General features: G+C 36.6%; 1 protein-coding gene across 1 annotated transcript in view; it reads right to left on the minus strand.

Annotated features, from left to right (window-relative positions):
- LGR5 (leucine rich repeat containing G protein-coupled receptor 5) overlaps nucleotides 1-22123 on the minus strand; it is a 235720-nt gene that overhangs the window by 39998 nt on the left and 173599 nt on the right. Inside the window, exons 6-9 of the mRNA XM_082252758.1 lie at nucleotides 16340-16411; nucleotides 9343-9411; nucleotides 7647-7718; nucleotides 3045-3116 (exon numbers count right to left, since the gene is read on the minus strand). Of these exons, the coding sequence (XP_082108884.1) occupies nucleotides 3045-3116; nucleotides 7647-7718; nucleotides 9343-9411; nucleotides 16340-16411 (285 nt within the window). The remainder of the gene's footprint in view (nucleotides 1-3044; nucleotides 3117-7646; nucleotides 7719-9342; nucleotides 9412-16339; nucleotides 16412-22123) is intronic.

A 22123-nucleotide genomic window follows, 5' to 3' on the forward strand; every position in this document is an offset into this window, starting at 1 on the left:
GCTTCTGCCAATACCCATACTTGGAGCTGGCTGACTCCCTGTCATCCTCAGTCTCTGTTTTGCTCAGTGATGTCTACAGTCTCACAATGATTACAGCTGATTGGTCCCAGGTGTTCCATGCTAACTTCTATGTAAGTGTGCTGCCTATTTTAATAAAGTGTTTTTAATTTGATACTGACCCCCAGCGCCCTGTTATTCATTTTCTTCCACATTGAGGTGAACCTACCCAGATCTTCTGCGGGAGCTGCAGAGGTTCCAGTCTAGGTTCCTTCTCCTGTTCATCCATCCATCAATCCAGTTGCCTCTTCCATATCTCTACCCTGTTGATGGTCTACAGATACAGATGAAAGTTCCAATGGACCAAGGGACTATGCACTTCTCCTAGGAGCGCTGTATGTACTGTGTACTTGTACACTCTTTGGATTTGCTAAACCACATCTCCAAACTTATTTCATTAATTGGACTCCATCTATGAGTTCACTTACATTTTCCTCCAGCATTATGAATGCTTAATGGGTATGTTCAATAAAGACACACTGTGTGATATCAGCTTAAGCACATTGTGTTTGTCTATTGCTGTGATTTGGGATAAGATCACATTTTATGGCAAATTACTGCAGAAAACCAATTCATTCCGGGGATTCACATACTTTTTCTTGCCATTGTACTTATCTATGTCCCCTGCCCATGGTCCACTGCAACAGTTACATCCTTTAGTGAAATCTATGGGGATCAACTCTACAAGCTTGGTCAACACAAACAAGATTTATATACAGGTGCATCTCATAAAATCAGAATATCATTAAAAAGTTAATTTATTTCAGTAATTAATTTCAAAAAGTAAAACTCATATTTTATATAGATGTGTTACAGAGTGATATATTTCAAGCATTTCTTTCTTGCTGTTGATTATGGCTTACAGCTAGAGAAATCCCAAAATTCAGTATCTCTGAAAATGAGTTCTGAATAAACGTATTATTTGCTGAAATAAATTAAATTTTGATGATATTCTAATTTTATGAGATGCACCTGTACATTGCATAAGGCCACAGCAATAACATGTAAAGAAGTATACATCCGGAAAGACAAAGGGTGTGGTACCTTTATTTTGGCGGAGTTTGGAAGTGGAGATAAAACATAAAAACAAAATGGAGTTGTACAAAAACATAGTTCAGATTTCAAAATTTCAAATGGCATGGCATAACCTGACCTCTGGGGATTTCACCTCCCCAAAAACCTTCTTCCTACCAACCCCAACCCCCACCAACTTAGCCTATTTGCATGTTTATCAAACTTTTTTAAGGTTGCCTTCTAAATGTCTATTGACCAATATTAAATGCATGGAAAATGTCAAGACAAAGCTATAGAAGTATGAATTACTGTTGAATTTGTTGCTCACAAATACCCAGTGTAAAGGTTTCAATATAAGATCCTACACACGAAAATAGGAGCCCTCCGAAAAATTAAGGGACAGAAATTGAAATGCATTAGGGTTTTAATCTTTTAACAGACCACCATGACAATGCTCCTGATCTCATGCCTGTTCAGTGTGAAGTTAGGGCACCTTGTTATTAAACAATACCTAGCTGTACCAGATGCAAATGCCAGATCTCTTTCGGTGCATAGCTGTATGTGATCTGCTGCATGCCAAATAATGTACAAGCCTTCCAATATCGTATGGTACAAGGGCAAGATCAGGTGAGATTTCCTGAAGCACTGGTGACATAGACTCCCAGGGTGCACCTGTGAAGCACTGGGTATGTCACTAGTGCTTCAGTAAAACCGGGAAGAAGGAAAAAAATGCAAGTTTACCAAAAATGTTATGCTTAATAAATGACTTATATGGCATTTTTGGGCATGCACCATGAATTTTTCGGTTTGGGGGGGGGGGGTAGAGGTCTGATTTAACCACTTGAGGAATTATAATTTCTAAAATACATCCTAAAACACTTCAAATGTTTTTTTAGGATACATTTCTTACATCCAGGTCCTCTTCCTTTGAAATCACATGCCCTGCTGCTAATACTGGAAATTATTGGACAAAATGACAGCCAATAATTCATACACAACAGAAGCAGCTGTCGAATTGCAGCAGCTGCTGTGTAAAATTATACTAGTCTGCAAGAGTCACTGTGTAAATAAACGGAATGAATATATTGTTTCATTGTATTTGCTATTTCATTTCTATGTAAATCAAAGCCGTGATCTGCATATGACAACAAGAAACCTTACATTTTTTATTTTTATTTTAATAAAATGTATTTCTATTTAACCCTTAGTTAACCCCAATCAGCCCTAATAATTCCTTCTTCCCCCTGTCCTCTTCGCTATGATTTTTTAAGCTGATTTATTTATTTATTTTCATTTTCAGTTTTATTTGTTACTTTGTTCAGTGCAAAAAAACAAGAAAATGTGCGAGAATTAAAAAAATTACCCTTTTCCTGGTTTTTGTACTAGAGACATTATTTAATGTCCTTATCAATTGGAAAAAAATATAACATTATACTTTTTTATTCACAGCAAGACTACCTTAAAACTCTCACACACAAGAAAACACATTTTTAAAATGTATTTTTTTGTCTTTTAGTCTATAGTTTCCATAGAAATAAAATCATTTTTGGAAAAAAGACAATGACAAAAGAACAACTAGTTAAAAAAAAAAAAAACAATGTATGTTTAATTTTCTTATCAGAAGTAATAAGGTTATCACCAAATAAACACGCCTATTATGGAAATGTAAAATCTTCTCTTAAATAGCTATTATAACAAAAAGAAGAGGTAGAAGTGTTTACAGTCTGTGAAAAAAAAAAAAAAAACATAAAATATATTTTGTAATTCATTTCTTACTAAGGTTCCTAGCCTTTTTTTCACCACCCTTTTCTTTCCTCAGACAACAGTAAGCAGACTTTATTTCATTCTACTTGTTATCTATACACGGACATCCTGGTTATGTGGGAGGTGATCTTTGTCTAGAGAGAGACATTCCTGACAGACGTGTATGTTACATTTACAGCTATTTATTTTATATTGTCCTAAAAACTCACAGAGTCCTGAGCTCAGGCAAGTGCTGAAATGCAGATCTTCCAACATGCTGAATTGGGTTGTCATAGAAATGTCTGCAAAAAAAAAAACAGAATGAAACCCCAATTAAATCACACAAATAATTGTATCTGTAATTATACTAAATCTCCTTTCACTGCAAAACATTCCTTTCACAATAATAGAGTTTAGGTAATAGCAGCTATTGCCAATGAATCCTTCTGTAGATTCTGACATTTTCATAAATCATTAAAAAGTATCATATAGGTTAAGCATATTTAGTACACTATGAGGTTGATTTACTAAAATTGAAAAGTGAATATTTTGGTGCAGCTTTGCATAGAAACCAATCAGCTTCCATGTTTTTTTTTTTTTTTCAAAGCTTAATGCAACAAGCTGAAGTTAGAAGCTGATTGGCTACTATGCAGAGCTGCACCAGATTTTGCACTCTCCAGTTTTAGTAAATCAACCCCTATGAGACAACCAAGAAAAAGTTGGAACTAAAAACCAAAAGATCATGCCGCATCATTTAAAGCAACCTGGTCATATCAATAAAGTTTATGAAGCAAGCACATACCTGTAAAAAACAGAGGCAATACTCACCTTTCGTGCTGGCTGCGCTTTGGAATTCTGCTTAATTTATTACAAAATGACACCTGAACTGCACTGGTAAACCTTTGCATTACGAATACAGAAGCCTCAACTTGATGAGATTCCAGGCTTTACAGCAGGGCTCCTCAAACTACGGCCCTCCAGCTGTTGCGGAACTACACATCCCATGAGGCATAGTAAAATTCTGACATTCACAGACATGACTAGGCATGAAGGGAATTGTAGTTCCCGAACAACTGGAGGGCCATAGTTTGAAGACACCTGCTTTACAGCAACGTCACTTCCGGGCTATTGGAACGCAAGCGGAAGTGCGCTGGAATGCACGCCGCTTTCTTCTATGGTGAGCATATGGTACTGCCGTTTAACCAGCCTCCAGGAGTTTTTAAACAATTAATCTTCATGCCTATGAACATCTGTTACATTGTAAGTGCATATTTTTCTTGAATTTATTTAATAAAAGTATTGAACATACTGCACTATTGGGATCTTCTTTGTCTTTCCATGCCAAGTATTGGGAAGCAGGAGACATTCAAGGAGCCCCATCTTCCACACTTACCAGTCACAAGCTTGATTAGACGCCCTATGCAGTATTGCCCAGGGGTCCATTTTTTCTGGTAAGTGAATTCACTTCGGGGGGCGTGAAATAGAGATTCCCCTCACACGAAAGTCACATGGATGCTATGAATTAATGAGCACTATTCACAAAGTTTCACTTGACACTTGCTTAAAAATATTTTTTTTTAACTAATTTAATATTATTTCACAATAATTTTAAAAACCTTTTTTGTTTAATCGTTTTTCCCATTTGTGGGAATATCAATTCACTTTAATAGGTCATGTACACAGATTGATGAATCCATTAATTTCAGTTTTTGTTTATCAGGTATATATGTTTGGTGAGATGTACTGTCTTTAGCGCTGTGTTATGGTTATCTATATATTTTGATCACTGGGTTATGAGCAGTAGTGACAGTTTTTTGAAGTGTCAGATATTTACTTAGCACAGGGAGGACTCTTTTGAGTCATGTATTGCATTGGGTGGCCATATAGAAGCCTTATAGAAGCCTCAACTGCACAATTATGCAAATATGAGGCAGTATAATTAGAAATAAGTAAGTAAATGCGAAAAACAAAATGCTGCCCATAGTCACCAAATATTATTCTTGTCCCCATAAAATGGAAAGTGAAGAGTAAGGGGTTTATTTACTAAAGCTAGAGAGGGCAAAATTAGTCACACTTCTTCAGAGAAACCATTTAGCTTCTATCATAAGCTTATTTATTAAGCTTTAGCAATAAAACCTGGAAGCTGATTGGTTTCTTTTTGAAGAATTGTGACTAGTTTTTCCCTGTCTAATTTTAAATAAACCCCTGAGTGTTTACTAATGGTATCATCTCTGGTTTTGTTCTGATTTCCTTCTATTTGAATTACTACTGTATGTGGAATCCATACAAAGCCACAAAGGTTTCTTACTCAAAACACTGCAAACTTGGAGATCTAGAAATTTGGAATAGCCCACCAGAAAGGTATTGCAATCTAAATACAAGTTTTAATAAACTTTTATAAAAAATGTTTTCATTTTTCCTACATTATAAAAAACCCTCCTAAAGTAGAATGAAAAAGTTGCTTGCTTTTTTTTTTTAGTGCTTTCTTATCTGCATGGAATTAATGTGTTTTCCTCATGTTTTTATGGGTTTTCTCTGGGTAACTCAATTTACTCTTCATGCCTCAAAAAAGCATTGGAAGATTCATAGCTGCCTGAACTGGCAATGAGCAGGGTTCAGTATACGTTGTAAAGAATTGTAAACAATATATATATATATATATATATATATATATATATATATCGTAAACCAAAAAAAAATACTATCTGTGCATTAAATAAATATAATAAAAATGAAACTGAAATGCTGATGTTGGTTCATCAAAGACTAAAAAGCTATCAGGTAGGACACTATATTAAGACTTAAGCTGGCCATAGGTGGATCAAAATTCAGTATGTTTGAGAAGGATAATCTATCCATCTACAGCTGTTCCTATTTGGGAAGTTGAGAGGAGTTGATGTAGTAATCAACTCCTCTTGATTGGAAGAAGTCCTGTTGTCAGAATACAATAGTGCAGTGGGGAGAATTACCACATCCACTTCGAATGTATGGATGGGGGAATCCATTTGTTTTATTTTAAACAGCTGGCTGGCTGATCAAAAAAAATAAAAATAAATCATCTATGGCCAGCTTAAGTTCGGCTAAAATTACACTATAAAAAGATTTTATTGTAAAAGGGAGAAAAAATATAATAAATGGCTGACATGCTAACTATAGAAATAACACTGTAAGAACATTCAACTATGCATTACTTTTTCCAGTGCATACATATGTATACATATTTCTAGGACCTTCCTCATTGTATTATATGCATGGGAACGGCAATGTCTGTGGTTAATTAACATAATCACCAATCACCGGAGAAACATCAGAAAAACCACTATACCCAATTATGATGTGACTAACCATAATTGGCTTTATTCATGTCTGTTTCAGAAAACAGACATTCACTAGGTGTTAATTGAAAAATGCCCATTGTTAGAGGTAATGCCCAGACCTTGCTGTCATTTAATCAATGCCAAATACACTTTTTTTTAGGAATGTTCATATTACGAAAGGAGATAGACTGTATATTTGGGTGTTCTGACCCTTGGGTTAGATGTTTAATGTTTTGTTCAATTTGGCATGTGAATTTTAATTGTCTTCTTTGATTTGCCAGCACTGTGAACTGTTTTATGTCTTGCTCAATTGTCCAATCATTCCAGTGTGAAATGTGGTTTTGGTTACAGGATTATAGAGCCACACTGAGGTAAACGTTGTTTTTGTCATTTAAGGGTTCTTACTATTTAAAACAACTACCTCAGTACTCTTCATTCATAGTTTACGGCTTATTTATGATGGGATTATGTCAGGCTGGGACATGTCAATTTTATTTCCTACTTCTTTTTACACTATACTCTACTTCCATCAATGGATTGGAATCAATGGTAGAAGACCTAAGCTGCCCTTAGATTAACTTCGCCCGTAGATCAAAATTCATCTGCTTATGCAGGGACTGGTGAATTTCAATCCAAGTATGGCTGTTCCTGCTCGACAGAAGTCAATCTAAATATAAACTTCTCTCAAACAAGACGGTTGTAAAACATTTTTTGATCAGCTGGCTGAAACCAAATGGCTGCAGCTGCTGATCAGTGTATTCCAATAGCGGGGGAATCCCGCTCTCAGGATACAATGTCACAGCGGGAAGGATTCCTCCCATCCACCTCGCTTGTGTGGATAGGTAAATCTGTTAATTTTTTTTTTTTTCATCAGCCCATTGACTGATCGAAAAAAATGATGAGGCCAGACTTCCTTATGTTATTAATATTCATTAATTTACTTGTTATGTGTTATTAGTGTCATAAAAATATATAGGGAAATCCATTCCATTTTGTTTTTCGTCTGCCCATTGACTGATCAAACAAAATTATACGGCCAGCCTTACTTATGTTATTTATATTCATTACTTTACTTGTTAGTGTTAGTAGTATTATAAAACTGTTGTACAGAAGCAGGGATGCACCTCTGAAAGGCAATATCTGTACACAACTAGAAACAATAAAAATCACAAGAATTGTTGATTCATCAATAAATTCTCTTGAATATCTGCATTTATATTTGTCTGATCTGTAGAGAGCCATGTAAATCTGAAAACTGAGCAATTTTCTTTTTCTTAGAAGAGACAAATACTCAACATATGTTTAGGAGAATCAAAAATGTTGTAATTTGAAGATTTGAAGATTTTTCAGGCTGATTCCATGTCATTCAGTTCATTTTAACAATTAAAATTTCAGCAATAAAATATTTATACAATAGCTGGTAGACCACAGATTTTATAATGCGCAATAATTTAAAAAATGTATATGTAATATCATTAAAAATATTCACATTGCTATAAAGAATTGTAAACTTACATAGTGATTAGTGATGGGTTGCCAATAAACGCATGTTCTGGGATTGACCTGATATTGTTGCTGTGAAAGCCCCTGAAATAAAGAAAAAGAAATATATCTACGAATAAATATGATTAAAAAAATGTTAAAGATAACAATTCTACTGCAGTTGCAAGTTTTTCTAAAGGTATTACATTCTGGCTAAATTCTGCATCCATATTATATTTGAAGAAAGCATCTGAAACACACCACAATTCCAATATATTCTAAACTGAGAATTTCTTCATTCCTTACTGTGTCGTAACAAAGTGCATTTAGGAAGCAGCAGAACTTTTTTTTGTTCAGTGCATACTACCTAAAAACTGAACAGTGAACGTGTACGGAATTGTATTACAAGCGCTTACAGAGTATTGGATTGGCATTTCAAGTAAATTTTGTTTCTCCTTTAATTTTGAAAACACCAAGTAAATGCACTTCAAAATGCAAAACAAACACAATACGGAAGATGAAAACTTTCAAGTCGTCAGGTGTGAATGTCGATAATACCTCTCTTTTTCCATGACTTAATGTATCTTCTCATGTACTACTGTACATATTTTCATCTATATTTTTCCCTTCAGGCCATGTTTTCTGTTTTCTTTTTGTCCATTTACGTAATTTTACTTTTTCAGTTATCCTGTCCTGTTATTACCACCATTTCTATTTACCCTGTTTTATTTTTACTGCTTCTAGACAAATTAGGTGATTCTGTTACACTACCTTCATATCTCCCTGTAATGTGATGTCACGTTATGAACCTTTTGGGGGTCGCTTGTGTTTTGCATGCTTACTGGGGACAGGGTGCAGGTGTTGTCACACTGTTGATGAGCACTGTTTTCCTGTGTGCCGCACATTATAAATCACTTAATTTTCGTGTGCACTTTAGGAATACCATGTATCGAAAGTGCATCTAAAGCCAAACTTTTCTTTTTTGGATTTGGATAGATTAGGGGAGGATAAGCACCATTGTCTGTTTTTTTTTTTTTTTTTTGCCTTCTGTGTCTATGCTGGGGCGATTTGCCCTCTTTATTTGTAGCGCCGGCCCTTGGCAACGGGACAGAAACTCAGAAAAATATAAAATTGTAAGTCGTCACTGAAGCCTTCACACATTGTGGAGAGATTTCCTTTTGTTTCTCTGGGTCAGAAAAAAAAAAAAAAAGAACCGATGGGGTTTCAACCCTTTTCTGTACTTTCCAAAACTAAAAAAATTATCTTTGGATATATTTTATTACCATTAGTATACCTTTCATTACTAATACTGCGATTTATGTTTATTGTTTAATTGTTTTTTAAAACAAATTGAAATTTCAATTAAATTGTTTTCTATACATTATTTTTATGATGTTTCTTTTTTTTTTTCATTGTAGCCACACCTTTTTTTATTTAAGTTATGAAACTAAGGCCTTTGCATTTTAGTTTATCAAAGGTGGACTGAGACCCACACTAATGATAGTGCTAAAAACATGCATTAAGACCTGACTTAACGAAGTATATTCAAATAACAATGGCAGTAATGTTTTTTGAAGCTAGCATTCATCAGTGCTAGCCATTTGGATTTCTCTAAATATTGGAAAATTAATCCGTTCAAAAACAGATTTAAATCCCTAAAAGTGCAGTACATTTTTTAGGGTTCACTACTAGCACACATGTTGCAGCATTCAGCATTTGCTTCACTTACAGTTCTTTAAGGTTCCTAAGAGTTTTTATAGCAGCAGGAAATTCATCTAGGTTGTTGTAGTTCAGATCTCTAAAGAGAGAAAAGAGACGATAAATGCCATGTCACATAATCCCAGCAGAGGGTGTTTTATTGCTACCAGGAAAATAATGCTCATTGTACGAGTTCTCAGAAGACAATACTCAGCATCCATGATCAGCTGCCTGTGGTTTAGTAGGTTTATAATTCCACCCTTAAGTTAAGTTAGCCATTAAGTCAATTAAAATAAGATTTCAGTAAACTAGACAGTCTCTGTTTGTCTAAGTAACAATTTTGTTAAAGATGAATATCAAACCAGGATTCCTTGACACATTGTGATACTTTTAATACACTGTATGGGGATCCTGTATTGTCTTCCTGCCAATAACATCTAAAAAAATGTTAAAGTGTGCAAACACAAATACTGTATTAAAATCCCGGTATGATGTTCTCAATCTTGTCCTCGAGTCCCAACAACAGAATAGATTTTATAGGTAACCTCACCTAAACACAGGCATAGTAATCTGATTACTATATGCAGCAATGCCATTTGGATCCAAGAGTAGATATCCATAAACTGTTGGTGGGACTCGACCAAACACTGGCATAAGTCTTATATGAAGAGTAATGATTTTGCACTGTAAAATAAAACATACTTATATGAAATAAAACATTTAGCACCTGATAAAAGAAAAAAACTATAGTATTTTATAGGCGATTGGTGTAAAAGGAAAGTTATTTGGGTGTCTGAAAGCGAGCCACGTTTAATATCTACATTTAAATGATTTAACTAAAAGAATTAAAGCTTGCAAAAAACATCAGACAGCAGCAGCATCATGCATGCTTGGCTCGATGTTAAGATTGAAAATTTTTTTTTGGAATATACCAAACACACAAGCATTAAAGTAGAACTCTTTTTTTCCTTTTGGATAGAGAAAGAGAGTTATAACCTGTCAATTTTTTTTTCTTTTTTGCCTTCTGTGTCCCATTACAGAGATTTACCTTCACTTCCTGTCCCATAGCCAAACAGGAAGTGGGAGGAAATCCCTGCAAATTAAGGGAATTCCTTGGGGATCCCCAGATCACCAGGACTAGTGTCCCCATTGGAAGATTTCCCCTCTATTACTTGGGGACAACTCAAATTTGGTATTTTCTTTTACTTTCACTTTCAATGATTATGGTAAACGGGACAAATAGAGAGGCTGAATCTCCTTAATGGGGACACAGACAACAATAAAACTGACAAGCATTCTAATCACTCTCCGTTCTGTCCAAAACTAAAAAAAGTTTTGCCTTTAGTTATACTTTAATGTCTATGTCTACGTGGTAAATAGAGACTCCTGGCCCAAGAATTTTCTCGGGGGAAAAATAGCTTCCTGGGAAAAGTACATTCTTTAAGATAGATCTGACAGGTGTATCCAATGTAAATGGTGTAGATTAGTAACACTCACCTACCTTATATGGTTAGTGTTAACTACTGAGATCCACAGTACCGTACTGCCAGCTAGCTTATTTTGTTCATGTTCACTTGTTCTGCCTTTTAGTAATCAATCAGTGATTCTGTGATCAGACTTCTTTTGGTCAATCAGTAGCAAGATTAAAAATTGTCCTCTGATTACTTCGATATTACCCTTATATTCTGCAGTAAGGATACATTGCTCCCATCATATTAATACTAGATATACACTCACCGGCCACTTTATTAGGTACATCTGTTCAATTGCTTGGTAACACAAATTTTTAATCAACCAATCACATGACAGCAACTCAATGCATTTAGGCAACTAGACGTGGTAAAGACAACTTGCTGAAATCCAAACTGAGTATCAGAATGGGGAAGAAAGGGGATTTAGGTGACTGTGATCGTGGCATGGTTGTTGGTGCCAGACGGCTTGGTCTGAGTATTTCAAAAACTGCTGATTTACTGGGATTTTCATGCACAACCATCTCTAGGGTTTACCGAGAATGGTCTGAAAAAAGAGAAAAGCGGCAGTTGTGTGGAGGAAAATGCCTTGTTGATGTCAGAGATCATAGGAGAATGGGCAGACTGGCTCGAGATGATAGAAAGGCAACAGGAACTCAAAATACCACTAGTTACAACCAAGGTATGCAGAATACCATCTCTGCATGCACAACACATCGAATCTTGAAGCAGATGGGCTACAGAATCAAAAGACCACACCGGCTGCCACTCATGTCTGCTAGGAACAGGAAACTGAGGCTACAATTCACACAGGCTCACCAAAATTGGGCAATAGAAGATTGGAAAAATGTTGCCTGGTCTGATGAGTCTCCATTTCAGCTGTGACATTCAGACGGTAGGGTCAGAATTTGGCGTAAACAACATGAAAGCATGGATCCATCCTGCCCTGTATAAACAGTTCAGGCTGGTGGTGTAATGGTGTGTGGAGGATATTTTCTTGGCTCACTTTGGGCCCCTTAGTACCAATTGAGCATAATTTAAATGCCAAAGCCCACCTGAGTATTGTTGCTGACCATATCCATCCCTTTATGACTACAGTGCACCCATCTTCTGATGGCTACTTCCAGCAGGATAATGCACAAATGTCACAAAGCTCAAATCATCTCAAACTGGTTTCTTGAAAATGACAATGAGATCACTGTACTCCAATGGCCTCCACAGTCACCAGATCTCAATCCAATAGAGCACCTTTGTGATGTGACATCATGGATACGCAGCTGACAAATCTGCAGCAACAGCGTGATGCTATCATGTTAATATGGACCAAAATCTATGAGAAATGTTTCCAACACCTTGTTGAATCTATGCCATGAAGAATTAAGGCAGTTCTAAAGGCAAAAAGGGGTCCAAGCTGGTACCAGCAAGATGTACCTAATAAAGTGGCCAATGAGTGTATAGTTCTGAGTTTAACACACATAATATAAGTAATACAAGTGAACAATTCATAATACTTTATATATTTAATTTATTACTGATTATAAAAGGGGTTAAACATTCACACATGTAGTTGTCTTCTCTACCAGATAAGACATAAAGTGATTGATCTACATCCAAAACTGATTATAACATAACTCATGACACTACTGTCTACCTGGCTGTTATGCTGAAATCTGTTTGTTATGTGCTCTCTGTGGTATAGTAAATACTGACTTCTCTGTATCGAAATGAAAGGATTTAAATCTAGAAACTACAGTCTTCTTTTATCATTGCATTATTTACTAGGGAAGAAATTGTGCTTCATCTTTAGATTTAATAACCATGTTATTATAAACATAGTTCTAAATCACTTTAGGAATCTGTCAGAGACTTTTATGTGCATAATCCTTCTAAAATAAGGTTCTGCCATTGAGGATGAACTGCCAGAAAAACAAAAAATATGTACTTTGATTAAGCCTTTCTAAGCTGACTGGTGCCGCTTATAAGCAAAAAATGAAAAATGATCGCAGCAGGCTTAAAACAAGTTCCACTTTTAGAGTTTCTTTGTTAAAATTAAGCAGGTACACTAAGAATTTGATATCAGGAAGAAGTAAGTCCTGAATGTAAATAGTTACAGGCAAGCTGTCATAAGGGATATATGAAGGCTGTAGTAATGCCAGCGGGGTGGTTTTACAGCCAGGCAAATAACATTTTCAGAAGGAAGACAGCAATGATAACCCCTTTATTTTAATATGACTGGTTGGCTTTATGGTAGTGCTTGCTGTACAATGCAAGGTCTTCCTATAATGTCTGCCATCTCCCTACCCCTATAAAATCAGCTGCATTTTCTATATCCAAAAAGTAGATGTAAAGAAAAAAGTTATATATCCTTCCTAACCCCCCCCATTTTATGCATCACTATCCATATAAACTCTGACTTTTTTCTTTTCATTTAAAGGGATGGGGGGTGCAAGCATCTGGGAGAGGCCTAAAATGAATGCAAATTCCCTCTAGCTTGTAGCTGAGGGGCAGTAGACTCTTCCTTGTCTCTAAATGAGGGACTGAGTGTGTTGGGGGTTTATGTGATACACACACCAGTCCAGGTAACTTGAACAGTTTAAAGCAGGCATATCCAACCTGCGGCCCAGAACCGCAGGCAATGCGGCCCACTGACAATTTTATTTTTTGCTGGGGAGGAAGGAACTCGGGTCGGGGGCATGGCCACAGCGGCTTCCAACTAACAGTAGGCAGAGGCTGCCTCGGAGTGTTTCTGACTCCTACCATCATGACCACTTCAAATCACAGAAGTGGTCATGGTGGTTAGAGTGTTCCTTTAATATCTCTCAGAACAAGTAAACCTCTGTATACTGATTCCATTTAATTTGATCATCCTCTAGTTGTGTTAAATTAGTGCGGGGGGCACGGCGGCATTTTATTACTTATGTACCTTAACTATAGTATATATTTTATATGCGGCCCGAGAAAATTTCTCTACACTCAATGTGGCCCAGAGAAGCCAAAAGGTTGGACACCCATGGTTTAAAGCATTCCCCTGGGCTCCCTGCATACTGTGTATATATATCATAGAAGGTGCCATTATGCATGTACGTTTTTGCATAACATTTTAAATGTGGCACCTCACCTAAAGAAATTGGTAACTGCTATCCAGCTGCTGGCACCATGTAAACACGGTTCATCAGAATCAGTAATCCTCAGATTGTAGATCATAAAGCATGTTGGTCCCATACTTATCAAAGCCTGGATTTATACTGTATGCTGTGCAGACTTTAAATCATATCCCATCCAATCTTCAAAAGGGGTGACATGCCCATGCTTCATTCACCTTGCGCAGTATTTACAGTAGTAACTTGCGTGCTAAGCCCCACCAGCCTCCTTTCACAGAGGGAATGTCCTGTGTGTTTTTACACCCACATACTCAGATATGTAGTATTAGTGGGGTCATTTACATTGTATGCAGGTGACTAAGAGTAGAAGGTTCTTTCCTTTGCTTTTGCTCCAAGTATACACTATTGAAACCACCAGCAAGGAGAATGGAATCAGCCCTTCCAAACATCAAAACAGAAACTTTACCTTTATTTTAAACATCATGTGCTTGATTTATTTAGCAAGGGTTGTCAACCTGGCCAGAAACAATTGCAAGTACTAAACCACACATATCTATGGCATCTTAAATATAAATTTGCATTGTTACATTGTTTAGCTTTATTCTGCCATTAATGTGTTAATGGAAGGATCACCTAGTGAGAACTAAAGCTGCCACCACATCTAACGACTGGTAAGCTGCCATATAGGGTAAAGAGATAATAAATTAAACATTACAGTGGTTTTAACCCTTACCCGATCTATTGCAAACTAAAAAATGTTTCTGCCAATTACAATAATAGATCATATAAGGAAATTCTAATATGCAGAAACCTTGATCATCTCATTACAGTATTAGTAGTAGTATTAAAGGTGCTAAACAATGTAACAATGCAAATTTATTTTTAAGATGGCATAGATATGTGTGGTTTAGTACTTGCAATTGTTTCTGACCAGGGTGACAACTCTTGCTAAATAAATCAAGCACATGATGTTAAAATGTCAAATGTCAGATAAGCTTGATTTATTTAGCAAGAGTTGTCATCCTGGCCAGAAACAATTGCAAATACTAAAGCACACATATCTATGGCATCTTAAAAATAAATTTGCATTGTTACATTGTTTAGCTACTTTAATACTACTACTACTACTGTAATGAGATGATCATGGGTTCTGCATATTAGAATTTCCTTCTATGAACTATTATTGTAATTGGCAGAAACATTTTTAGTTTTCAGTAGATTGGGAAAGGGTCAAAACCACTGTAATGTTTAATATAATATTTCTTTACCCTATATGGCAGTTTACCAGTTGTTAGATGTGGTGGCAGCATTAGTTCTCACTAGGTGATCCTGCCATTAACACACTTCCTGTCCTAGGGTAGCAATGCTTACTCACCATGCTATATATATGGAAAAGCAATGTAGTCATCTAGCTGAAGACTACAAACACCTTCCCCTCTCATCTTCTCTATAACATTGAGGAGAGGGGCTCTATAGTCCTTAGAGATCACTGGGAATCTTGTAACTGATAAAAAAGTAGCACAAGCAGAAAGCACAGGACGTTATCAACTGACAAGATAAAACTAAAAGGCTTTCAAAAAGTAACCCAAAAGGGAAATAGAAGAAGTTAAAGTGGTTGTAAAGTCTCTTTTTGTTTTCAAATAACAAACATGTTATACTTATCTCCTCTTTGCAGTTGGTTTTGCACAGAGCAGCCCAGATCCTCCTCTTCTCAGGTCCCTTGTTGCTGCTCCTGGCCCCTCCCTCATGTTGAGTGCTCCCACAGCAAGCAGCTTGCTATTGGGCACCCGAGCCCAGCTGCAGCTCCATGTGTCCATTCAGACATGGAGCTGCCATTCAGCCCCGCCCCCTCTCTCTCCTGATCGGCTAACTGACTTTGAATGACAGCCGCAGGAGCCAATGGCACCGCGGCTGTGTCCCAGCCAATCAGGAAGAAGAGTCTAGGACGCCCGAGGGACTCGTGGACACCGCTAAATGGAGAAGGGCCTCTTGTATGTAGTAGGGGTGTTGGGGAGGGCTACTACACCCAGGCGTTTTTTTATCTTAATGCAAAGAATGCATTAAGATAAAAAAAAACATTCTGACACTTCAACTCCTTTAATTGTTTAGAGTTTACATAAACATAACTCTTCCTTCCCACATCTCAAATGTTGGATAAGCAGAATTACATCCAAAAAAGACAGAATTGTAAATCACTATAAGTGGTGAGTTTGTACAAGCTTTTTCAAAGGTCTTCCTATGCATTAATCATGGTTCAAATAGATCAAGAAAGCATATTTCAGAGCTTTTCTTTCTACATACAGGATCTGTTTTATACAGTCATCATATGAACAATTGCACTAACCGCTTGGCAATTAGGCAAGCCAAAAAGCATGTTTGGCTTTTCAGCTATTTTTATTCTTTTTAGAATATCAATGAAAACAGTGAAAAGACTGAAACAAATAAGAGGTCAACTCACAAAGTCTCCAGACTGTGGAGCCCATCAAAGCATTTCTTTCCCAGGGAGTAGATCCTATTGTTATGGAGATGTCTGCAGGGGAACATTAAAAGCACAGTCAGGACAGCACGCTGCGCACAGTGAACCTAGGCAAACTTCTTCAATGAGTGCTTCTAAAGAAACGTGTTTTTAAGCATGCACTTATTGTATACAAGTCAAGCAGTGCCAAAGAATTTATTGGAGGGCATGCTCCCAAGGCTTTCACTTTCCTCCTTCAAAAAAGATTGGCAGCAGTTTTAGGGGCCCGAAACGAGTACTGAAGATGTGCTGTATTATTTGTACTCTGTTCTGCATCCCTGTTCCCGAGACCTCCATACACTGCTAGTTTATGAGGGGCACGCATATTAATATACTGAGCACAACCTAAAAAAAATAAGCCATTGTGCAGTACAAGGGATCAGTCATGCCTCAAAACAATTTAGAAACAAATGATTCTAAAGACTGTCTTATTCATAGTGACAAATCTGATTTATACTCTTATGGTTCAATAAAATCTGTCACCAGCTTAAAAAAATGCAGGTAAAAGCACAGAAAAATCAAGAATTTTATTGTTTTCTTGAAGGATTTTCCTTTTCGTAAAAAAAAAATGTTATACACTTTCAATCTGCCTTTGAACTTGCTAGCAAATTTGGCTACTTCAGGATGAGTAAATTCCCTCTTGCCATGTCATAGGACTATTTTGGGAGTGATTGATTATTCTCTGTGCTGGCCCAGCTCCTCCAACCCTCCTTTCACCTCATTAGATACTCTTTTATTACAGTATCATTTGAGTGACAGCTCTAATTTCTGACAAGATGGCAGCATCTAGCAGAAATTGTAGGGTTTTTGGATTTTTTAGACAAGAGAGGATTTTACAGGTAAATATCAGGCATGAAATGTGATCGCTGCATATATAATCTTAAGGGAACATTGTTTTTGAAATTAATGTTCTGGTGACAGGGTCTCTTTATGAAACAGACACCTTGATCAGACTCTATAGGAAATAGTTATTCTTTCAGAAACTTTCCTACATGAGTTCTACTTGGATAATACTGACAAGTGCTTTTTCAATATGTCTAAATGGTGACAGGAAAATATGTTAGAGACATTACCTTTTCAATGTTAGCTGTCTTCAAATTTAAATTTAACCATAAACCCATAAAAGTAGGTCCGTCTTAAAAACTCAATGCATATTACTAACAACTTATTAAATTTGATAGTAAAAAAAATCCTCAATAAGTCAGGGACATATAGAAGAAACTTTGTAAGTGAATGTTAATAAGCGACTTGGTCTTATGTGTCTCTTGAGGCTTCCTGCAACAAGAAAAACAATGTAACGTCTGCCTGCGGCACATTTTACTTGAGCAAATATTTCCGCCAGAGAGGGATGGAAATTCCTGCTGCCACACAATTTCCTGAAGGTTGTATTAAAAATACAAAAAGTCAAAACGTACATGACCAAACCGGATGGATTCAGTGCCTTATAAAAGTTATTACGTGATGAAGAATTTGAAAAAAGAAAAATACATTTGGAATACAACATATGTATTGTTAGTAAGTGTAATTTCAAGTGCACCTGTTGAGAACTGGCAGCCATTTTGTAAGCTAAAAAAAATAATACAGTCAAGCAGCTTAGTCTTTTCTCTAAAATCAGTGACATCCATTAGAATTTTAACAAATAAACAGTGCAAAGAAACCAAGGGCACATTTAATAAAGCAACAAGCAATGTACAAACCGCAGTAGCCCACTCACAAATAATTGTCTTTGTTCTGACAGCTTCATACTTGTAAAGGGTAAAATATATTTGGTTGCTGTTGTTTCCTGCATTTCACTCATAATTAGGGTTTTCCAAGTGCCCTGTCTATAAAGTGTCCTGATTATAATTTTTCCCCTTCCAGTGCTCTATGGTCAATAAATACATTCTCTTTTTGGAAAGCAGGTTCTATTACAAGTGTTCCTCACTACAATTTGTTCTAAACTGTACGGTCACTAGTTTTAGACATATTATATTGCAATATACCATTAAATATTATGCTATCAGTCTAGGCAAATACTGAAAGTAGAAGCATAATCCAATACTAAGCCTAAACCTACTTTCACCCCCATTCTAAGCCTATTCTAACTACCATGTAAAAAAGAAAGAAGTCTATACCTACCTATACTGAAGGCGATCTGGTCTAGTCATATGATCTCTCTAGCACCCGGCTTCAGTGAAGAGGAGAGATCACCAACATCGGCCGTAGAGCCCGAGAGATGACGTCACCCATATACCTACTATGGGGCATCCATTGCCAGCTGTCCCTACCCTACACTAAAGTCTTCACTGGGACCTGATCATGTGACCGGACTGGAGCGCCCTCGGAATAAATAGGTAGAAAGATCTTTCCTTTTACAGGGTAGATAGAATAGGCTTAGAATCAGGGTGGGAGTAGGTTTAGGGTTAGTTAGTATTTGAGTGGAATTCCACTTGAAGGATAGATTATGAACCACCCCAGCTCTCACAGCTGTATACTCCTTGTGGGCCAAAGCAGTTTCTACAATAGTTTATTCTGCAATAACTCTGTCATTACCCCTTAATCTAGGAGGGTAAAATAAATCCTAATGCCTAGATACAGTTTTGTACCTGTTGTGTTAGTAAAACTGTTTTGGAAAAAAGAAAATGTTGGGACTTTAAATGCGGAGCTGTGCATAAATGAGGCCGAGTAAAAAACTGTACATTACATTGCAACTATTTAGTGTATCCAAGTAAATTATAACTCGTTTTTTTCAGGATAAATTTGGCCTTTAACCACTTCTGGACCGCCCACCGCATATATACTGCGACGGGGTGGCTCGACTGTGCAAAATCACGTATAGGTACGTGATTTTGTGCCGGGGTTCCCGGGGGCGCATGCGCACGGCGCCAGAGCGCTGCTCCCGCTGTGATTAGATGCAGCAGGAGCCAATCAGCGGGTCAGCCGCCGAACAGCCGCATGCAGGAGAATGACAGAAGGCCCGTCTGCCTATGTAAACAAGGCAGACGGCTGTTCTATCACAGAGGAAGAGTGAGATCTTGTGTTTAAGCTAAACTAACACACATCCATCCCCCATGCAATAAGAAAACATTCTCTAGGAGCACACATAAATCCTTGATCACCCCTAGTGTTAGCCCCCTCCTTGCCAGTTTCATTTATACAGTAACAGTGCATTTTTTTGTTTCACACTTATCACTGTATTGGTGTCACTGGTCCCCAAAAAGTGGCACTTAGTGTCACATTTATCCGCCGCAATGTCACAGTCACGCTAAACTTATTAGGATCCTAATAGTATTTTTTTTTTACCTGAAATATATAGCAGAATACATTTTGACCTAAATCGTTGAAAAAATTTGATATTTAAATTTTTTTATTGGGAATGTTTTATAGGAGAAAGTAAACAATATTGTTTTTTTTTTTTAAATTGTCGGCCTTTTTTGTTTATAGTGCAAAAAAAAAAAAACTGCAGTGGTGATCAAATACTACCAAAAGAAAGCTCTATTTGTGGGAAAAAAAAGAGAACCATTTTTTTTTTTGGGGTAGAGTGTTCTAACGACAATTGTCAGTTAAAACAACGCAGTGCCGTATCGCAAAAAATGGCCTGGTCATTATGTAAATGTTAATGGTTTCAACTAATATTTTTATCATTAAAGGAAATATGGTTTAACCCCTTGGAGCCTAAGCCTTTTTCTGACATATGTTGCTTACAAGTTATTATTTGCTAGAAAATTACTTAGAACCCCCAAACATTATATATATATATATATATATATATATATATATATATATATATATATTTTTTTTTTTTCTAGCAGAGACTCTAGAGAATGAAATGGTGATCGTTGCAATATTTTATTTCACATGGTATTTGCACAATGGTCTTTCAAATGCAATTTTGTTTGGGAAGAAATAACTTTCATGAATTAAAAAAAAACAAAACAGTAAAGTTAGCCAAATTTTTGTGTATAATGTGAAAGATTATGTTATACTGAGTAAATTTATGCCTAACATGTCATGCTTTAAAATTGCGCACACTCGTGGAATGGCGACAAATTACGATACCTAGAAATCTCCATATGCGACGCTTTAAAAAATGTTTACGGTTACCTGTTTAGAGTTACAGAGGAGGTCTTGTGCTAGAAATATTGCTCTCACTCTAACGATCGCCGCAATACCTCATATGTGTGGTTTAAACACCGTTTACATATGCGGGCGCAACTTGCGTATGCGTTCGCTTCTACGTGCGAGCACGGAGGGACGTTGTGCTTTAAGTTTTTTTTTTTTCTTAATTATTTTCTTTTTTTCTTTTATTTGTACACTGGCCATTAAAAAATATTTTTTGTTGACTTTTATTGCTGTCACAAGGAATGTAAATATCCCTTGTAGCAGTGACAGGTACTCTTTAAAAAAAAGACCCCAAGCCCCTCCTCTGCACTTAAAAGCATTCAAAACACCAAGTTTGGCATTCTTTTTTAAAAAAAAACGCACCTTTACATCAGCTTTGTTCGAGTCTTCGGCCAGCCGGCGGATGTGAGACGGAAGACCCGGATGAGCCGCGGAGGGTGGCGAGAGGGGGGGGGGGGTTGAACGTCCCTTTTCACTTCTTGTAATGACAATCGGTTGTCATTTCAAGAAAGCCGACTGTTGGCTCTAAATAATGGTACCGGGGTGATGCCTCTAGCTGCAGGCATTACCCTGGGATGACTCCCTGAAGCCAAGGCTCCATATTTGCGTTCCATTGGCATGAAGGGGTTAAAATTGTAAAACTTCAAGTGCACAAAAATCATTTTCCTAAAATGTCTTAATTATTTTTGGTCTATGTTATCATTACCCACCGTTAAAAACATCCAAAAATAAATTCCACATCTGTGTATATTATTTGTTGATTTACCTGTAGTAGACTCAAGAAACCATAGTGCACATTTTTTATTTTTTTTATTTTTATCTTATCTAAAACACACTACCATGTTTTAATCCTACCTAAAGTGGGGTACAGTGAAATCGTCCGATTTTCGCCTAGTGTGTACACAACTTTCAGCAGCCGATGCCGACATTTTCAACGAAAAAAAACGGAGGGACAACATTTTCGTTTAATGTGTATTCAGTACGTCCGTGAAAAATCGGATACGAAAGACCGCGCATGATCTGAAGTTGCTGACAACCCGGAAGTCTAGGAACAAATTTGCCAAAAAAAAGAAAAATCGGACGAGAAATTCCGTGAATATTTATGCACTGTCGACTAAAAACGGTAATGAACGCTGAGAAGACAGAGAAAAATCGGAAGATATTTAGTCCGATCTTCGTCAAGTGTGTACGGCCCTTAAGATATACTGACACTGACCCTATCACTAACATAGATCAAGCCTAGCTATTTTATCTTTATTTTATTATTTTTTTGATAAACAAACATTTTTTTTTACGTTCTTTTCCTCTGAATAGGAGAAAAAGATACATCTTTTTCTTCATTCAGAAGAGAGGGTACGGGGCAGAGTTCTGCTGAAAGATCACCGTAACAGCAAATGACAGGCTATCACAGCAATTATGTGATCAAGAGCTGGTCCTCCAGGCTTCTGATCATTAGAATAAGTCAGTGATAGCTCAGACTCTGTGCCAGAAGAAGGCCTACTTCGTGATAAAAAAAATATTGATATACTGTATAAATAAATATATATATATATATATATATATATATATATATATATATAATGGTTTTTATTTTTAGGAAAAATAAAAATATTGCAAAACTGAATT

The sequence above is a fragment of the Pelophylax lessonae genome (genome assembly GCF_965119305.1).
Source record: "Pelophylax lessonae genome assembly, chromosome: 4".
Classification (NCBI taxonomy): domain Eukaryota; kingdom Metazoa; phylum Chordata; class Amphibia; order Anura; family Ranidae; genus Pelophylax; species Pelophylax lessonae.